The following is a 20,727-nucleotide window of genomic DNA, read 5'->3' as shown; positions in this document are numbered from 1 at the left end:
TGTAATTTTCTTTTTTTGTGGTGTCTTTACCTGGTTTTGGTATCAGGGTTATGCTGGCTTCATAGAATGAGTTTGGGAGTCTTCCATCCTTTTCTATGCTGTGAAATACCTTTAGTAGAAGTGGTGTTAACTCTTCTCTGAAAGTTTGGTAGACTTCTCAAGTGAAGCCATCCGGGCCAGAGCTTCTTTTTGTTGGGAGTTTTTAAATTACCTTTTAAATCTCTTCTTCTGTTATGGGTTTATTTAGTTGTTCTACGTCTGTTTGTGTTAGTTTAGGTAGGTAGTGAATTTCTAGAAATTTGTCCATTTCCTCTAGGTTTTCAAATTTGTTAGAGTACAGTATTTCATACTATTCTGTTATGATTGTTTTAATATCAGTTGGGTCTGTTGTGATATCACCCATCTCACTTCTTATACGGATTATCTGCATCCTCTCCTGTTTTTCTTTTGTCAGTTTGGCCATTGGTTTATCAATTTCGTTGATCTTTTCAAAAAACCAGCTTTTGCTCCTGTTAACTCTTTCAATTGTTTTTGCTTTCTCTGTTTCATTTAATTCTGCTCTAATTCTTATTATTTCCTTTCTTCTGGCACCTGAGGGCTTCTTTTGTTGCTCTTTTTCTACTTGTTCCAGTTGTAGGGTTAATGTTCTGATTGTTGCCCCTTCTTCTTTTTGGATGTGTGCATTTATTGCTGTAAGCTTACCTCTGAGCGCTGCTTTTGCTGTGTCCCAAAGGTTCTGGTAGGATGTGTTTTCATTTTTGTTTGTTTCTATAAATTTCTTTATTTTATCCTTAATTCGTCTGTAACCCAGTAGTTTTTGAGCAAGGTGTTGTTCAGTTTCCATGTGTTTGTTTGTTTGTTTTTCCTTTACTTTTTGTGTTGTTGATTTCTACTTTTATGGGTTTATGGTTCGAAAAGATGCTTTGTAATATGTCGATGTTTTGGATTTTGTTAAGGCTTGCTTTCTGGCCTAATATGTGGTCTATTCTAGAGAATGTTCTATGTGCGTTGGAAAAGAAAGTATACTTGGCTGCTGTTGGGTGGAGTGTTTGGTATGTCTATGAGATCAAGTTGGTTGATTGTAGCATTCAGCTCTTCTGTGTCTTTCTGGAGCTTGTTTCTGGATGTTCTGTCGTTCACCAAAATGGCATGTTGAAGCCTCCTACTACTACTGTGGAGCTGTCTATCTCTCTTTTCAGTGCTGTTAGAGTTTGTTTTATGTGTTTTGGAGCCCTGTTATTGGGTGCGTAAATATTTATTATAGTTATATCTTCCTGGTATGTTGACCCTTTAGTCATTATACAGTGTCCTTCCTTATCCTTTGTGGTGGGTTTTACTTTAAAGTCTATTTTGTCAGAGATTAAAATTGCTGCTCCTGCTCTTTTTTGAGTGTTTTCTTGATATATTTTTTTCCATCCTTTGAGTTTTAACTTGGTTGTGTCTTTAAGTCTAAGGTATGTCTCTTGTTGGCAGCATATAGACAGATCGTGTTTTTTTAATCCAGTCTGCCACTCTCTGTGTCTTCATTGGTGCATTTAGTCTGTTTACATTCAGCGTAATTATTGATAGGTATGAGTTTAGTGCTGTCACTTGGATGTCTTTCTTGTGTATTGTTCACAGTTTCTTTGTTCTCCATAATTTTCTGTGCTGGGTCGATTTTCTTTATTTATTTTTCATTGTTGTTGATTTTGTGTTTGCTGAGTCTTTGTATTTTTCTAGATTTTTATTTTGATTTATAGGATTGTTATTTTCCTTTGTAGTTACCTTAATATTTACCCCTATTTTTCTAAGTTTATACCAGTCTTTTATTTCTTTATATTGTCTGGACTTCCCCTCCATGTGAAAAATCTGTGTCTTTATTTTTTAAGTCCCTCTTTTTTATTTTAATCTTGTCATTTTTTACACATTGATATTTGTGTATCCCTGTTTTCAGTGTTTTAGCTTTGATGTATTTTTGTGACTTCCCTATCTGAGTTGATATCTTGTTGCTCTTCCCTGTGTTCTAGTCTTGCATTATTATCTGATGTTATTGGTTTTCTAACCAGAGGACTCCCTTTAGTATTTCTTGTAATTTTGGTTTGGTTTTTACAAATTCCCTGAACTTCTGTTTATCTGGAAATGCCATCATAATTTGAGAGAGAGTTTCACTGGATATATAATTCTTGGCTGGCAGTTTTTTTCCTTCAAGGCTTTATATATGTCATCCCATTGCCTTTCCCGCCTGCATGGTTTCTGCTGAGTACTCAGAGCTTATTCTAGTGGACTTTCCTTTGTAGATGACTTTTCTTTTGTCCCTAGGCGCTGTTAAAATTCTGTCTTTATCTTTGGTTTTGGCAAGTTTGATTACAATATGTCTTTGTGACTTTCTTCAGGATCTACCTTACGTGGGGTTCGATGAGCATCTTGGATAGGTATCTTGTCTTTCATGATATCAGGGAAGTTTTCTGTCAACAAATCTTCAGCAATTCTCTGTGTATTTTCTGTTATCCCCCCTGTTGTGGTCCTCCGATCACTCATAGGTTATTTCTCTTGATAGACTCTCACATAACTCTTAGAGTTTCTTCATTCTTTTTAATTCTTTTATCTGATTTTTCCTCGAATAAGTTGGTGTCAAGTGCTTTATCTTCTATGTTACTAATTCTGACTTTTACTGCCTCAATTCTTCTCCTATGACTTTCTGTTGAGTTGTCTAATTCTGAAATTTTATTGTTAATCTTCTGGATTTCTGATTGCTGTCTCTTTATGGATTCTTGCACCCTATTAAATTTGTCATTATGCTCTTGAACAACTTTTTTAAGTTCTGCTACTGCTTTTTCTGTGTGTTCTTTGGATTTCTGTGCGTTTTGAAGAATTTCCTTTCTGATTTCTTGAAGAGTTCTATATATTAATCTTTTGTATTTTGCCTCTGGTAATTCCAAGAAATTCTTTTCCTCCAGAAAATGTATTGATTCTTTATTTTGGGAGCTTGCTGAAGCCATCATGTACTGCCTCTTTATGTGATTTGATATTGAGTATTGTTTCTGAGCCATCAGTAGGTTATTATAATTTTATTTTATATTTATTTATTGTGTCCTCGTTCTTGTTTTGTTTTGATATGCCAAAATAGGCTGCTCATGTACGCTAGTTTGATTATTGACACCTTTGAAGCTCTAACGTCATGTCACCAGCTAGTTACGTCTGTAACTAAGTATGTGTACCCAGGAGTCCATTTAATTTTCCTGTATGGATTCATCTCAGATATCCAGGCGGGCGGTCACCCAGTGTGTGGTGCAGGCTCTCACCTACAGTCTTAGAGAGGCACGGGTGATTGATGGAGGCACAAGTATCTTGCTGCAGTAGGCTGTCACATCCTGAGCAAGGAAGGGGGCTGACGGCTGCCCTGGAGTGTCTGAAAGGAATGCGTGTCCCTGTTTGTTAAAGTGAGTAGGTAGTTGAATTTTGCAGCCAGACTGTGAGCACCCTACTCTGTTGGCTGTAAGGACTCGTGGGCACCACTTATTCTTGGACCCCTGTAGCAGGTGGCTAGATGGCATGGGTGGAGCCACCAGTCCTCAAGCCCCTGATGTGGACAGGTAAGGTGCCTGCTTAAAGGGCAGAGCAGTGTCAAGCATCACAAATCTGCCACTTCACAGCTGAAACAGTTAAAGTTAGATTTCAGGTGTTTACCCTGTTGTACTGTGGTGATGAGTTCTTATGCTGTTGAGATGGGTCCGCACGAGTCTATACAGGGGTGGAAGGCACTCAAAGTCTGCAGACCCCTTATGCCTGTGCCTAGGCAAAGGAGCTGTGCCAACCCTGCGTTCCTGGCTTAGGGGAGCTGGTAGCTTCTTTTTTCCCTGTTTGTTAGTTTGTTCCCTCTCCAAGGCCAGGAGAATGGGTCTTGGCGCCTTATGGGATCTGCTTCCGGCCCAGGGGACTCAGAGATTGCTGATGCTGGCGGGACTCAGAGATCGCTGAAGCTGGCCGGACCTGGTACAGAGCCGGGAGGGAGGAGGTAAATGGGAGAGAGGTCATTTCCCAAATGGTTTTTTTTTTTAAAAATATTCCCCTGAAAGGCCACATGCACGTACTTATCTTTAGCCACTTGGTTGCTGCTTTTCACTAGTTTGGAGTGTCCAAGCAGAATCTCTGCTGCTGGATCTCTCTCGATGTGGAAACTGCCTCCCGAGTGAGCGCACGGAGCTGTACGCCCACCTAACTGCGCACCCGGAGCCGGGCCGGGCTGAAGGGCTGTGGCTCCCACCGGGACAGGTCAGGCAACTTCTTGCTGATTCTGAATCATCTCTCTCTCTCCCTGCCACTCAGTCCGATTCCTCAACTTTGCCTTGTTCAGGGCTCCTAGGTATTCATATACAATCAAATCACTTGTTTTTTCAGGTCTTTATTGTAAAACGGACATAGGAAGCTGTCTGAGTACTCTGCCATCTTGGCCGCGCCTCAGTTTTTGTTTGCTTTTGATTTTCATTGCCTGTGTTAAGAATTGGGGATCCCTCAGAGACACATGAAGTTATCTACTCTGACTAGGCAGCTCTAGTGACTCAGAATGCCTGCGAAGGCCCAGTAAGTTTTGCTGTCCTTTTCTGCCCTGACTTTTCTTTTTTTTTTTTCCTTTTGAGCAGAATCTAAGTTTTGTAAAGTGCAATAAGTCATTTCCTTCCTTGTGTCTGCCTTTGGTACTGAAGAGAAATTTCCAGGCCCTGTTCATGAAGATGGAGTCCCTGGGTAGTGCAAACAGTTAACTCACTGGGCTACTAACTGAAAGGTTGGAGGACCAAGTCCACCCAAAGGCACCTCGGAAGAAAGACTTGGTGATCTTTGTCTGAAAAATCAGCCATTGAAATCCCTGTGGAGCACAGTTCTACTTTGAAACGTATGAGTAGCCATTAGTCAGAGTAGACTACACTGCAACTGGTATTTTTGTGAAGGTAATAGAACCCTGAAGGTATTCACCTCCCTTAAAGTTCTGTAACTTCAGTTTTTTGAGTAAAAGTAACTTCTCTGCCTTTATGAGGCCTTCGTCCATACCATCTTTGATTCATTCCTCTTTATTTCCTTCCCCTGTGTTCTATTCCCATGTTACAATGTCCTCAACACTTACTGTTTGCCAGAAAGGGAGAATCACTGGTGCAACATTTATTATAGGTAGAAAAGGAGGATAAGAATACAAACTCTTTTCTTTAACTTGATTGCGGCCAACGGAAGGTGGAAAAAGTAGAGAAATGTACATACATGGAAGCATGTGCAAAGAGCTGAGAGGAAATGAAGGGATGTGCTGTTCAGTCATGTCTCATGGAGCAGGGGACAGTGTAGTTGGGTCAAAATGATGAAACGTGGAGAAGAGGAGGGAAAGGTTTTCTAAGAGGAGAAAACTGCATATGAGGAAACAGGGGTATGAGTGAGAATTGCTGGGGTTTGGCCCAGCTAATGCCTTGGCTTTACATGGGGATGTGGCAGGAGATGTGGCTAGGTTGGGTCTAAGTGGGGAAAGGGTCTTAATTTCCTTCTAAGGAGTTTGATTTTGTCATAAATACTTGTTGTAACAGTTATATCGGTTATGTTGTTGTTGTGTGCCATCGAGTCAATTCCAACTCATAGAGACCCTACAGGACAGAATAGAATAGTCCCATAGGGTTTTCTAGGCTGTAATCTTTAGAGGAGCAGATTGTTAGGTATTTTTCCCATGGAACCGCTGGGTGGATTTAAACTGCCAGCCTTTCAGTTAGCAGCCAACTGCTTAACTGTTGCACCACCAGGGCTCGTTATATTGGTTATAAAGAATCCTACTTCTCAGAGTAGATGTTTGAGGTAATCTGAGGCCTTCGTGGGAGATAGTGTCCACTTAATCAAGCTTGTGAATAAATCATGAAATGTTTACCTTGGAAAACAAATAGCTCAGTAGATAACTCTCCTTTTAGTGAGACTTGCTTCTCGACATAGAAACAGACACATACTATTTGTGGTGATGATGAGTGATATACCAATGGCAAATGCCTCTATTTACTTCCTCATTGAAAAACAACACATGTGGGGATAAATAAAACCTAATTCTCTTCCCAAATTAAGGGACAGAAGTCCTGAGTTATGTGAAGCATCTCTTACCCTCTATTTCTGTAAGGAGCCCACGTGCACAAGCCAGATTGTGTGAGTATTAGAGATCTGTTGTGGATGACAGGTAAGTGTTTGCTTCTCTGCTAGATTCTTCTGCTTTGAGGAGCAACAGTGAATCATCTTCTCAATTGCATGGAAGCCTCCTCCATCACCACCCGCTAGGCTGTGCAAAGCAGTGCTGTTGCAAAGATAGCGTAGTGTGTTTGAGGAATTTATAGAAATTTTTCAGATATGAAAAATGCATCTTTTAAATGGAATTTTCCCTTTGGGAGACAGATGCTTAGAAAGTATAACATCTTGAACCATAATGCAAAATAATAATAATAATCCACTGGTAAACTCATATAACCCTTCCCAGGTATGGCTCCCATGGTTGTCAAAATTCTAGATCCAGCCTGTGGATTATATTCTCCATTCAGAATTGAGAAAATGGGCAGGTTGAGTCCCTTCCCTCCCTTCCTCCCGTCTTCCCTTGTTAAGTTATGAACATGGAGGATCTGTTTCTTCAACTCTTTTGTCACAGCATTTCAGATACCACTGTGTTTGACTGGGATACCAGTCGGTGTTCTGGTACTCAGGGTTAGGAGCAGAAGAGGGATTTACTGGTAAGTTCAGACAGGTGAGTTTTTAAAGTCGTGCTGAAGGAAATACCGCAGGACAGCCCATTGTGGTTACAGGCATACCAGGGAATGAGGCTGTGCCCTGTCTCTGCCTCTAGCTACCTGCGAAGCTACCTCCTTCCTGGACTGCAGTCCAGAGCCTGCCCTGAAACTTCCTGGGCTTTAGTTCCTCATCTATAAACTGAAGAAGTATGTCTGGACAGTTGACTCTGTGATGTTAAAGAAAAATATTTTATAAAAGAAGGTCATAAAATGAAAATATTATGGAGTCATTGGTTTGCTTTGTTAGTTCTCCACTTTTAGTATCAACTCTGGTTTTTAGCCCCAAACCCTGGGTCAGATCCTACTGGGTGAGTTACAGCTTGTTGGGTAAAAAAAGTTAGTCCTTTGGCTATAAAATATGTTATACCTTCAAAAATATTGATTTCATTCCAGAAGTAAAAATAAGACCTTATATTTTTAGAGAAGAGAACTTATGCTTAATATTTAATGTGGAAAAACTTCAGGGAGAACAAAGGAAAGATAAAAACAATCCCAAAGTCTCAAGGTGTGCTTTTTAACATCCTGAGGAGGAGGGATAGTGGAAGAGTATGGCTGGCAGAGCAGGATTGAGGGTAAGAAGATGTATGAGGGTGATGAAAATCAAAGTAAAATAAAGATTAAATGAGTGAAACAGGAAATTAGACCTGACTCCTGAAATAAGAAATCTGAGATGAAATCTACCATCTTTATTGCTGGACTTTCGGCTAGTCCCTCAGCCAGTCTGATCTAGGAACCTAAATCTGTTTCTCGTTTTGGGCCAATTTTATAGCTTAGAGGTGATTCAAATCAGAGTTGCAGTATCTGGTTAGTAGGGTGTTGGATAGTTGTTTTTTTTTTGCCTAACAAAGGTGATGGCTGCTTAACAAAGAAGAAATATGTTAAAAGTAGACACCTATACAGTATCACAGATTTTATCTATAATGTTAGAGGAAGTTTCTGTCATGTGTCAGTCTGATTTTTGCATAATATGTTGTGAAATTGTGGAAGTAAATAATTCTCTCTGTTTCTTTTGAGAAAGTACTTGAGAAAGTGCTATTTCCTATTGCTTATTCAGTTATTTTCCTTGGCATGTTTAATCAAAAATGATGAACTTTGTTGTTTTGTATTATTGACCATTTTTGGTTATGATTTGGGGAAAAATGTGTTTTGTAAATTTTGAGTTTGCAGGGTTGTACCTTCCTTTTATCTGAGACTTTTTTAATTAAAATATTTCGCTCTGATAAATACAGTATCTAATAAATAAGTTTTGAGGTTAAAAGTTTTCACAAGATTATTCTTAAAAACTACTGATAATTACTCCATAGATTAATATAATATTTTTGTCATTATTTAGTTTTCTCTGAGTGAAGTTTATTTATTCATCCATTCAATGATTATTTCTTGAGTGCTTACTATGAGATGCATGCTGGGTATAGAAGGCCCCTGGTGGAACAAATGGTGTGCACTGACTACTAACCTAAAAGTTAGCAGCTTGAACCTACCCAGCAACACTACGGAAGAAAGGCCTGGTGATCTGCTTCCATAAAGATTGCAACCAAGAAAACTGTGGAGCATAGTTCTACTGTGCAACACATGGGATTACCATGAGTCAGACTTGATGGCAACAGGTTTGGTTTTTTTGTTTGGTTGAGTATAGCAGTGAACAGACATATGCCTGCCCTCATAGACTTTACATTCTCATGATGATAATCAAGCAAATAAATGCATACAATTTATTTACAGTAAATAGGAAAAGTAAAGCAGGATACAGAGGAAACAGAAGGTGTAGGGGTGTTGCAGTTTTATGTAAAGTAGTCAGGAAGGGCCTCTCTGATAATGTCACATTCCAGAGAGGGCTTCAAGAAGGTGAAAGAGGAAGCTGATGTATCTAGGGGAAGAGCATTTTAGGTAGACGGAACAGCAGGCATAAAGGCCTGAGACAGGAATTGTTGTTAGGTGCCATCAAATTGGCTGCAACTCATAGCGACTCCATGTATAACAGAACGAAACATTGCCCGGTCCTGTGCCATCCTCACAATTTTTGCTATTTTTGAGCCCATTGTTGCAGCCACTGTGTCAGTCCATCTCACCGAGAGTCTTCCTCTCTGTTGCTGACACTGTACCTTACCAAGTATGATGTCCTTCTCCAGGGACTGGTCCCTGCTGATAACGTGTCCAAAGTAAGTGAGACGAAGTCTTGCCATTCTCACTTCTGTAGAGCATTCTGGCTGTACTTCTTCCAAGACAGATTTGTTCATTCTTCTGGCAGTCCATGGTATATTCAGTATCCTTCACCATGAGACAAGAGGGGGAAAAAAAAAACAAAACACCCATTGCTGTCGAGTTGATTCCAACTCATAGAGACCCTGTAGGACAGAGTTGAACTGCCCCGTAGAGTTTCCAGGGAGCGCCTGGTGGATTCGAACTGCTGACCTTTTGGTTAGCAGCTGTAGCTCTTAACCACTATGCCACCAGAGTTTCCTGAGCTGGGCACTGAGGAGAGTGCCCAGTATTTAAGGAATAGCAAGGAAGCCAGAATAGCAGGGAGAAGAGCAGGTCCCGGAGGTCACAAGTGCCTGTTTGTGGAGGCCTTTGGCTTGTATTCTGACTGAGCTGGGAAGCCAGTAAGGGAGGAGTACCATGGTCTGACCGATACACATGAAACAAGGATACACCGACTGCTGTGTGGAGAGTGGCCTGGAGGAGGGCCAGGATGACAGCAGGGAGTCCAGTTAGGAGGTGGTTCAAATAATGAAGACAAAAGAGGATGGTGGATTGTACTAGGATGTTTGCAATAGAGTTGGTGAGAAGTTGTCACCTTCTGGAAAAAGAGCTAACAGGATTTGCTGTTGTGAGATGGGGGTGGGGACTTGGAGATGGACAGGTTTGGGTTAGGGTACAGGGAGGAATCAAAGCTTAATTTTCTATATGTTTTGTTTGAGGTACCCATTAATCATTAGATACCTACTTAGCAAAGTCTCCAAAGCAATTGGATGTATATGTGTACACACACACACACACAATTTATGTAGACAAGGTAGTGGTTCAGGCTAGTGTTATACATTTACTATGCAGAAGTCTGTAGATGCTGTTTAAATCCATAAGACAGGATGAGTTCATCCAGGAAGTCAGTGTAGACAGAGAAGGAAGACCACAAAGACTGAGCTCTGGGCCCTTTCCTGGAGCGGGTCATGAGAAGGAATGGCCAGGGAGGTAGATGAGAACCATGAGAGAGAGTGGGGTGACCTGGAAGCCAAGTGAATGAAGTGTGTCACCAAGCAGAGAATGCTCTACTGTGTTGAATATGCTGAAAGTTTGAGAAAGGAAGAGCCAGGGAAATCGCCACTGGATTTGGCAGCATGGAGGCAGCAAAAGCCTGATAGGAGCAGGAAGAGGAGAGAGAGAATGGGAGGAGAGGCAGTGGAGACAGCAGTATGGACAGCCCTTCTGAGGAATGTTGCTGTAAGGAGAGCAGAGAAATAGGGCATTGTCTGCAATAGGGTGAAATAGGTACAATGCTGAGGGTGCTGGTGGGAGAGTAGTCTTTGAAGATGAGAGAGAGTACAGCATGTATTTGCTAATGGGAATGGTAGAGAGGACGTCTTTGAATGGGCAAGAGAGGAAGGGATACCATGTTTCAGTGAAGGATTGGCCTTAGATAGGTCCATATAACTTCATCAGGAAGAGGGCAGGACAACTACAGATAGGAGTAAGTTGGTAGATGTGTGTCTTATAGCTTCCATTTTCTCAGTGAAACAGTAAGTGAAGTCTCATTGAGAGTGTAAGCCTAGGTAGCTGCTACATTCTTGCTCAGATGGATATTTCTGGGACTGTATTTACATTTTCAAACATGGTGTACATTTGAAGCCCACGTTTTAAAAAATAATTTTTTTCTGTTTAAGATGTACACAGCAAAACAAACACACAATTCAACAGTTTCTACATGTACAATTCAGTGACATTGATTACATTCTTCGAGTTGTGCAACCATTCACACCCTCTTCTGAGTCATTCCTTTCCCAACCATTCACACCCTCTTCTGAGTCATTCCTTTCCCATTAACATGAACTCACTGCCCTCTAAGCTTCCTATCTAACCTTTCTAGTTTCTGTTGTCAATTCGATTGCATATAGATAGTTCTTTAAAAGAGCAAAATGCACAAGGCAGGCATTCTTTACTAATTAAGCTAAACTATTGTTTGGGAAACCTGTCTTTTTGATGAGTGAGTTAATAAGTGAATAAATAAATTCTGAGAAACCCAGGATATATCTAGAAATTTATTCTTGTCTTAAACAAGTAGATATATATTCTCTCTTTCTTTGCCTTTCTATGAGCCCATCTCCTTAAATATGTATACATAGAAGGAAATCATTTATGTGTGTGTGTGAGAAAGAGAAGAGTACTTGACATACAGTTTCTTTCAGTGTACATTTATTAAGGGAGATTGCAAAAGGAAGAAAGCTCAGATGTTCTTCATTTAAATTTGTTTCACCTGTCTGGCAACTATTTGTCTTTCCACCTCTTTATGTCTGTAGTCCTACCTGAAAAACTCAAGAGATAGAGCTGGAATGTCACTCAGGATTCTTATGCGAGGAGGTCCTGACATCGGAACTAGAGAGCCGAGCTGAATTTCCCTCTTGGAGGATTTTCTAGAACTGGAAACCTAATGAAGTAATAGATTTGATATTAATTTCTAGTTACATAGCGCCTTTCTCAGGGAACACAGAGCAATCTATGGGCATTATTTTTAATCGTCCAGGAGGAGTTCAGCAAGCCTGGAGAGCTGAACAATAAAGTCATGTTATTTTAAGCATTATTTAATACTTTCATGATTTGTCCTTTAAACAGTTCTTGGCCTTTGGGCAAGCTCTGTTTCCCACACCCAGAAGAGAGTACTTGTGACCTGTGCATTGACTCGACCCTGAGGGCTCTTTAAACAGGTTTCAGTTAATGGGCAGAGTGATGGCTTCTCCTTCTCAGAGGGAACATCTTGCCTTTGCTAGTTGGTCCCTGTGAATGTGCTGTCACAGCATTCTGAGTGAGTGTTGAGGGGCTGTATTTGTTCATGACATTTGATGTGAGACTTGAACTCATTATATTTATTTTTTTGGCTGCTTTTGCTTTTGGTCACATCCTAGTCTAATGACTGAAAGATGGCAACTGTGTTCTTTTCTAGACTGATGTCCATTTGTCAGGAATAATCTTCACAATTTTGAATTTTTCTCTATTACTAATGATTTGTAAGCGTAAGTGAAAGCATTTTATTTTGGGGAGGTATCAACTTCACTTCCATCCCATTTACCATTTACTCTGAATATCGGTGGTTTGTTTTAAAATGTGTGCCAGTGCCTCTTTTTGGAGGTATAAATTCGCACAGGGTCTGGCAGAAGCTCCAGACAGGATGTTGACTCTTCAGTGTCTTGATGGAGGCCTAATGGATGTGCTACATGGCTCCAGGCAATCTAAGTTTCTAGCCAAAGCCTCTAAAGTGCTTTAAAGCTTTAAAGCTTTAAAGTGCTTGCTTAATATTCCTGGGGCTGATTTACTCACAAAGATCTAAAAATTACATTTTTTTTTTCTCCTCAAGAGGGATCAAGCATGAAAGCTGTGCGACAGTTTCCCTGTTAAGTCTTGACTTGACTATCATTTTTCAGATCTGTAATTCTTAATTAGCCAGAGGGGCTACTGGGGACAGTGTTCTACCACAGATTTGACCATGAGTGTGTCATATAACCTTTCTGGGTTTTAGTTTCCTCCCTGCTGATGAAGGGCCTTAGACTAGAATGACCTCCAGCATCTTGTGAGCTCCCCATTTCTGTGGAGTTTGACAACCACTGTTGCCCCCAAGGACACACTCAGATCCATTCATTTAATTCCCATTTACTGAGTACCTACTGTATGTAATAGTGTTAAAAAGCGTGACCCAAGCTGTGGTGTTTTCATTCACATCATATGCGTGTGAAAGCTGGGCAGTGAATAAGGAAGACCGAAGAAGAATCGATGCCTTTGAATGATGGTGTTGGTGAAGAATATTGAATAGACCCATGTACTGCCAGAAGAAGAAACAAATCTGCCTTGGAAAAATATAGCCAGAATGCTCATTAGAAACGAGGATGGCAAGACTTTGTCTCACATACTTTGGACATGTTATCAGGAGGGACCAGTCCCTGGAATAGAACATCATGCCTGGTAGAGTAGAGGGTCAACGACAAAGAGGAAGATCCTCAATGTGATGGATTGACGCAATGGCTGCAACAGTGGGCTCAAGTATAACAACGATTGTGAGGATGGCAGAGGACCAGGAAGTGTTTCATTCTGTTGTACATAGGGTCACTATGATTTGGAACCAACTTTACAGTGCCTAACAACAACTGTATGTAAGACACCAGGGGTTCTTGCATATTAGCTTATTCAAGGAAAACCAATTAGTTGCCATTGAATCAATTCCAACTCATGGCAATCCCATGTTTGTCAGAATAGAAACGTGTGCCATAGGGTTTTCAACTGCTGAGTTTTCTGAAGTAGATCCCCAGGACTCTCTTTTGAGGTGCCTTGGGGTAGACTCGAACCTCCAACCTTTCTGTTACCAGCCGAGTGTATTAACTAACTATTTGCACCACCCAGGGACTCCACTTATTCAGGGAAGATGCCTGTTATAAACCAGGCCTGTGGAGGAATGTTCACATCCATTGTTACTGAATTCCTACTAAACTCTTGAAAGATGAACGGTGTTCTTTTCAGCTTGTTACATGTGACAAATTTGAAGCTCAGAGCAATGGACCTTAGTTTTGTGTACTTTAAAAGTTAAACTTTTTACACCCTACCATACATATGTGGAAGGATTCTAAGGGTGTGTGGGTGGGAAAGTATGTTTTCTAATTCATCCAATATTTATGGAGGTCCTGTCAGAGTTGCGAATGACAGTCTAGTGTCAAAAGCATTTCTGAGTTTTCTCATTATCCATTTCAGGAGGATTGACATTGAACACTAAAGCTAATTATAATGAAGAAATAATTGCTTCATAAAGAGATCAGAGGACCCGCTGAGAATACAAGTGCCTGTTTTAGCATTAGATTACTTTATAGCAGATTGCTTGTAAAACTCAAGGGAGAATATGAAATAAAATGTATGTCTTCTTCCAAGAAGATGTGGATGTTGTAAAAATCAGAATTAAGTCATATGAAACTATCTCTGACTATTGAAATTCCAGATGATTCCAGGCCGATTTTTTTTTTTTGGCAATGAAATATTATAAATTTTTAAAAACAATAGGCCCAGAGAATCTCAAGTGCCTATGAAGTGACTACTGTAGCTGGGAGGTGAAATGGGAGCAATAATTAAGTGCTTGCTTTCTTTGGATGTCTCAGTTCTCCTAAGTGAGCGTAATTTAGGTGACTGTATGAGCATCTGCATGGCAGCTGTGGGTGCTACAAGTTTATGCCAGAGAGGACAAAATAGTTGGCACACCATTTCTAATTTCATTATTGTACAAAGAGCCAGAAAAAATATAAGCTTACATTCTTTTGAAGTGGGAAGATGTCTCTTTTTTTCTTAGACTTTACACACATATACAAGTATCCTCAAGATATTTGTTAGCGTAGTCTGAAAACTTAAGAGTGTAAGCTATTTTGGGGGGACTACTGTAAAAAAAAAAGTGAATTTTGTCTGATTGTAGAATCAGCATTCCATTGTATTTTTTCACACTTCTCAGGTAGACTCCCAGATAAATTTAAAAGGTCACATAAGCCTTTAAAGCTGAGGTAGGAAAACTGTGTTTCTGTAAATAAAGTTTATTGGAACACAGCCATGCTCACTCTTTTACATATTGTCTGTGGCTGCTTTTTTGCTGCAACAGCATAGTTGAATAGTTGCAACGGAGTCCTTTTGGCCTGCAAGCCTATAATGTTTACTATGTGGCCCTTTACAGAAAGAGTTTACTTACCCCTGATATAGGAGTTCCTGGGTAATGCAAACGATTAACACACTTGGCTGGTAAGTGAAAGAATGACAGTCACCTGGAGGCACCTTGGAAAAGAGACCTGGTGATCTACTGAAAAATCAGCCATTGGAAACCCTATGGAGCACAATTCTACTCTGACACACAAGAGGTCTCCATGAGTTGGAATCAGCTCAGTGGCAACTGGTATTGGTATTGGTACCCTTGATATAAAGCATTGATTAAAATAAAAGTTAGCATCGAATGGATTCTGACTCATACTGGCCCCATAGCTTCCTATTGCATGCCCTTTTCAAGGTGCTGGAAGGCTGCTGGGATATCTCCCCACTTCAGCCAAGGTGTCCTTATCTCTGTTATTAGAACCACTGACAAGGGAGAAACAGTTTTGGAGAAACAATGGAAGGAATTGAGACTTTTTCTCCTTCTCTTGAAAAATCATCATCTCCCTCTGTGAAATGAAAGGACCAACCCAACTGATCCCTTTAGGGTTCTTCTAACTTTAACTTTCTTTGATTCCATGACAGTTATCTTTAAGTAGTTGAAGGACTGTCATGTGGAAGAGACATTAGATTGTGTGACCGTGGGCAGCTGTAGTAGGATTAATGGGTACAAGTCACACTGTGAGAACAAACGTTAGCTCAATAAAGACTGGAACTTGCTAGGAACTATCCATAACTAAAGTGTGCTGGATTGTAGTGGATAATGACTTCCTCATCACTAAAACAATAACACACACACACACACACACGCACACACACACACACAAGCCAAATTCTTTAACCACTGCGCCACCAGGGCTCCTTTCCCCATTACTAGAGGTATTCAAAAGGAGCCATGGTGGCACAATGGCTAACTGCACAGCTGCTAACCAAAAGGTCAGCGATTTGAACCCACCAGCCGCTCCTCAGGAGAAGGATGTGGCAGTCTGCTCCCATAAGGATTACAACCTTGGAAACACTATGGGGCAGTTCTGCCCTGTCCTACAGGGTCTCTATGAGTCAGCATCGACTTGACAGCACACAATAACAGAGGTGTTCAGATGTAGCCTAGATGACTGCTTGGTACATGGAATTCAAGCGCTGGATAAGAGATGGTTCAATCAGAAAGCCTTTGAGCCTCATTTAAACCTTGAAATTCTATTGATTTCTTTAAAGTTCCTTGTTCCCAAGATGAGATTTTGACCATAATTTGTTTTGTTGAGGGTCTATAAAGGCATCTTGAATAGTTTCCTGAAATTTTAGCCCTGGTCTAATCAAAGCAATATGAAGAAGGAGAAGCTTTTCTGGTGGAAGGGGATATAGAGGAAAGGCTGACCCCATGACCAGTCTCCCCTTTGGCCACTGTGGTAGCACAGTGGTCAACAAGAAGGGCACTGCTTTCTACCAGCCTTAAATCCTCAAAAATGAATCGTCTCTTTTGTCCTTCCACTACCATCTTTGCTTTCTGGCTAGGCTCCTAGAAAGATGAAGGACCAGGCTGGAGGCATATCACAGATGTAGACATCAAGACAGGATTTTAGTGTTGCACTTTGCCCAAGAGATGAGAATTTAGATTGGGACCTAGCATTAAGGGCAGGTCTGGGCGAGGTCGGTATACAGGCCTTGGATAATGCCTCAAAAAGAGATGATGGTACTGAAACGAAAGTTTTCATTCTTGCTTATCTGGGCTCATTAACCTCAGGACTTTAGGACACTGCATTCATCTAAAACCAATAGCTAGACCAGGGATTAGCAAACTTTTTCTTTAAAGAGCCAGATAGTAAATATTTTCAGTTTTGTGGGCCGTGAGATCTCTGCTATAACTTCTTGGCTTCTGTATGCAAAAAGCAACCATAGACAATACACAAATGAATGAGTGTGGCTGTGTTCCAGTAAAACTTTATTTACAAAAACAGGCAGTGGGTCAGATTTGGAGGGATTTGGCTCTATGCTGTATGTAGATTGCTAACCTTTGATAAAGACATTGAAAGTTAAACTGGCTAGAAAACATCAGCTCCAGTTTTTTCATGTTTTGGAGAAAAGGTGAAATGACTTGTCCAAAGTCATATCATGAACTTGTAATTGAGCTAGGAGTAGAACCCAGAATCTGATTTTGAGTCTAGTGCCCATTATGTTACACTATGCTGCCTCTGCTGTGTTGTTAGGTGCCATCAAGTTGGTTATGACTCATAGTGACCCTATGTACAACGAAACGAAACACTGCCTGGTCCTGTGCCATCCTCACAATCGTTATGTTTGAGCCCATTATTGCGGACAGTGGGTCAGTCTATCTTGTTGAGGGTCTTCCTCTTTTTCGCTGACCTTCTGCTTTACTAAGCATGAGGTAACCATGCTTGGTAAAGCAGAAGGTCAGCGAGAAAGCATTTGATCGAGTTATAGCATTTGGTTTTTAAGAGAGGTCCACATAAGTGAAAGAAATACTTGCTTGAAATGGTCTGAAAATAACAACAGTGAGAGAGCTCAAGGGTGGTATTTTAACAGAGGCAACCCTTTCACCCTGTAACCTTGCCTAACTTTTTCTTAGATGAGCCCTGTTTACAGTAAATCAAAATATATGTTGCATCAATTCATATGGAGAAATAATGCCCTAGAGTTGTGAAAAGGCAGTGGTCTCCCGCAGCTACGTCACAGGATTTGATCACTTCAGCTCCAAGTGCCAGGAGATTTGAGACATATGTTTTCAGACATGCCGCATGCTTAAAACATTTCCAGAGGTTGGGCTGCAAGTAGTGACTTAATAAGTGGAGAAACAGGGAAAGTATGCAAGTCGAGGACACAAGCGTTTATTCACCACTAGGTGCATGGCCAAGCCCTTTGCATTACATCTGCCAGTCAGAGTTGGCTCTTTAATCTGTTGTGCCCTCAGTATTGCTCTTTGTCTGCCCGTGAATAAAGTGCAGCATTGTGGTTAGTAATCCCACTCCAGTGACTCGACTTCAAATGTGGTTTTGGAGTGCATCCCAGAGTTCTGTTTGCTAAGCTTCCTACTCCTGTTTCAGAGACACCACTGGATACAGAGCAGCGAGCACTCAAGGCTTCCCTCATTTCCTTAAACCTGTCGGGTTGTGGGCTGTCTCTTACCCTTCTAGCTCCTATCTTCTTTTCTTTCTTTTTTTTCTTAATTTCCTTTTTTAAAAAAAAAAAACTTCCAAGGCAAGTTCATGGATACTAAGCTGATGTGTTTGTTGTTCTTTTTCTCCCTGCCTCCGCTCCTAGCAAGTAACCACACTGGCCGCATCAAGGTGGTCTTTACTCCGAGCATCTGTAAAGTGACCTGCACCAAGGGCAGCTGTCAGAACAGCTGTGAGAAGGGGAATACCACCACTCTCATTAGTGAGAATGGTCACGCCGCTGACACGCTGACGGCCACAAACTTCCGAGTGGGTGAGTTCCTCCCTGGCCCCTCACTGTCCTTGCCGAATAGATTGCTGTGAGGTTGGAGCATTTCGACACCCCGTCTATTCACACTGTTCTTTACTGTCTCTGAGTATAGATATGCTTCTTTCACAGGATCTTTTGAGTTACTTTCTAAATAATTTTAAACCTGATTTTTGGCTTCTTAGAGACATGGCAACTCAGCCAGAATATTGCCCCTCGTTGCTTTTCATTTACTCAGCCGTCTGGTGATGGGGATCATGGTGGGGCAGAAGAGAACAGGTTGTAGATTAGGAACCTAGTGTAAAACTTGTGTTGATTAGTTTCAAATTTTATCTGCCCAGTGATAAGTAGAATTTGCATTAGATTTGGTTCATGCTATAAAATATAGTAGGTGGTGATGAAATTTAAACTTTTACTTCATAAATAACCATGCCCTAAAAAAATTACGCTTTGAAATTTGTCAAAAACTTGTATTCTGGCTATAGAAAAGGATATAGACTTGCATCTTTGCCATGTCACTGCTCTGAATTATAAATTGATATATAACGTGGATTTAGGGGAAGAGATACTAATGGAAAGAATTACTGTCATCACTCAAAAACTTTCTTTCACAATGAGTTTAAATTTGAATTATAGTCATCACTGACTGCAAAAGAGGCTTTTTGCTTCTTTTTAAGTTTTTATTTCTTTTTTACTTTTTTGTAAATTGAGAAAGTAATGAGGTCCACTGAGTGCTGTCAGACTGCCATGTTGTCATGCAATACAGTATTTTTGTCACAGAAAAAATGTCTTTTATTACTTTTTGACCAATTATGGTTTGCCGTGTATACTCAAATAATCACAGACGCCAGCGTTGCTTTATGAGTTACTCGTAAGAATAACCTAAATGTCAGACAGATAATAACACTGGCTAGATCTGGTCTTTTTATGGAATATTGCTGTTTAGTCTTGGGAGTGTGTGGCTAGGCGTAAAAGAGGAGATGTCTATTTCAAACTGATTTCCCTCAAGACAGAATACAAGGGACTGCTTAGAATCCTTATTAGCTCTTTGACTGCTTAACTGGGTTATTGTGACTCCTAACCCTTGTGAGGTCCAGGCAGTATTTGTGATTGTCTGTACTTGGAAAAAAAATGTACCCATAGACACTATTTAAATTCTATGGCTATGATAGGGGTACCTCAGGCATATTTTTAAAATAATTCAGCTGTTAGGTGCCAAATGACACTTTATGCTTAGCAGGGCAGGGAGCCGAGCGTAATGAGAAGTGTGTTGAACTGATGATTAGGAAACTGGATTCTGGTACCGGTCCTCCCACTAACTAGCTAATCCACTGAGTGTGCCAGTTAATATTTCTGGAACTCAGTTTTTCTCACCCATAAAATAAATGGGATTGTATTTAGTCACCTCTAAAATTAAGTTTATCTTTAAATTCTTATGACTTTTTATCATTAACAAGGAAAATCATTTTCTGGCTTTTTTAGGGGGCTCTGGACAAGGAGAGGAAGGGAAAAGGCAATTCCCAACAGGTTCTTATGGACTTGATGGCTTTTTTCCCATTTGACTTTTTTGGTTTTCTTTCTTACTCTCATCGCTTTACCTCTGCTATTAACAACAGCCTCTCCTCCTCCTCCTTTTTCTCCTTGTATTTAACCTAAATCTTTACAGTTAAGAATGACAGAGTAGCTGGGATGGTGTGTAACTTGGCTTGGCAGTGTATTCATTTTGAAACTAAATATTTGAATGCTTTATGAAACGGGAAGTCTACTTGTTAAAATACGCTGCACATTTTCTTCCCTGGCATTTAACCAGATGTTTAGGAAGAGAACGCACGTAGCCTGTTCAGAATACAAAATTGAGCAAAATTATTTACCAAAAAATTTCCAAAACCAGAACTCAACTATTCCACAAAAGGATTGGCAGAGAAGTTTAATTTTTAAAAAGGAGAATGGGGAAGGGAGCATAGTAATGAATAGTTTTACACTGAAAATCACAAGAAATATTTCATTTATATCCTGAGCTATTTCGCTGTCCTATTTACATTTTGGTTCAAATATTGGCTAGTTTGAAGGATAAGTTTTAAATTTTTCGTTAGTGAAGAATAGTAATTTTATAGAATTTATAAATTATGATTCTTCAGAATTTTTTTAAAATTCATTTTTAAGCACATAAGATCTCTTTTTGGACTTTACAGGTTTTAATATAATTTTATTAACGATAGAAAGTACTTCTCTAATTTATTAGTTATCTCTCTCATTCTATGTATTTGTGTATTTGTGTACAATACATTAAATCTTTTGACAAATATATGTATGTGGGAAATAGTACAGTTTGAGGAAAATTAAAAGTTTATTGTAACTTTTTAGCTACATTCTGGCCTTTAATATTTAAAAAAACAAAGACCAGTGGCAGCAAGTTGATTCCCACTCATGGTGACCCCCTGTATGTCAGAGCAGAACTGTGCTCCACAGGGTTTTATTTCCATTTGCTTTTTAAGAATTAAGAGACAATTTATTGGATATCTTCAGTTTAATAAAAATGAGTCATTCAGATGAGAGAAATAACTGTTAGCAGATCTTCTGGAGTAAGCCACAAGCCATAATAATTAGCAGCAAGAAGCATCCCGATGCTAGTGACAATTGGAAT

At 40.1% G+C, this 20,727-nt stretch overlaps 1 protein-coding gene across 20 annotated transcripts in view; it reads left to right on the top strand.

The window, feature by feature from the left end:
- Positions 1–20,727, top strand: part of LTBP1 (latent transforming growth factor beta binding protein 1) — a 666,638-nt gene that overhangs the window by 293,736 nt on the left and 352,175 nt on the right. For 15 of the 20 annotated variants that reach the window (XM_023736140.1, XM_023736141.1, XM_023736145.1 and 12 more), the window contains one exon: positions 17,922–18,089. In XM_023736140.1, the coding sequence (XP_023591908.1) occupies positions 17,922–18,089 (168 nt within the window). Of the gene's footprint in view, positions 1–6,063; positions 6,173–17,866; positions 18,090–20,727 lie in introns of those variants that run through there. The other 5 variants (XM_023736152.1, XM_023736164.1, XM_023736155.1 and 2 more) reach the window with 3 other exon arrangements.

Source organism: Trichechus manatus, unplaced genomic scaffold (assembly GCF_000243295.1).
Source record: "Trichechus manatus latirostris isolate Lorelei unplaced genomic scaffold, TriManLat1.0 scaffold00005, whole genome shotgun sequence".
Lineage (NCBI taxonomy): Eukaryota > Metazoa > Chordata > Mammalia > Sirenia > Trichechidae > Trichechus > Trichechus manatus.
The sequence above is the reverse complement of the archived record's forward strand: the minus strand, read 5'-3'. Positions and strand labels throughout refer to the sequence as shown.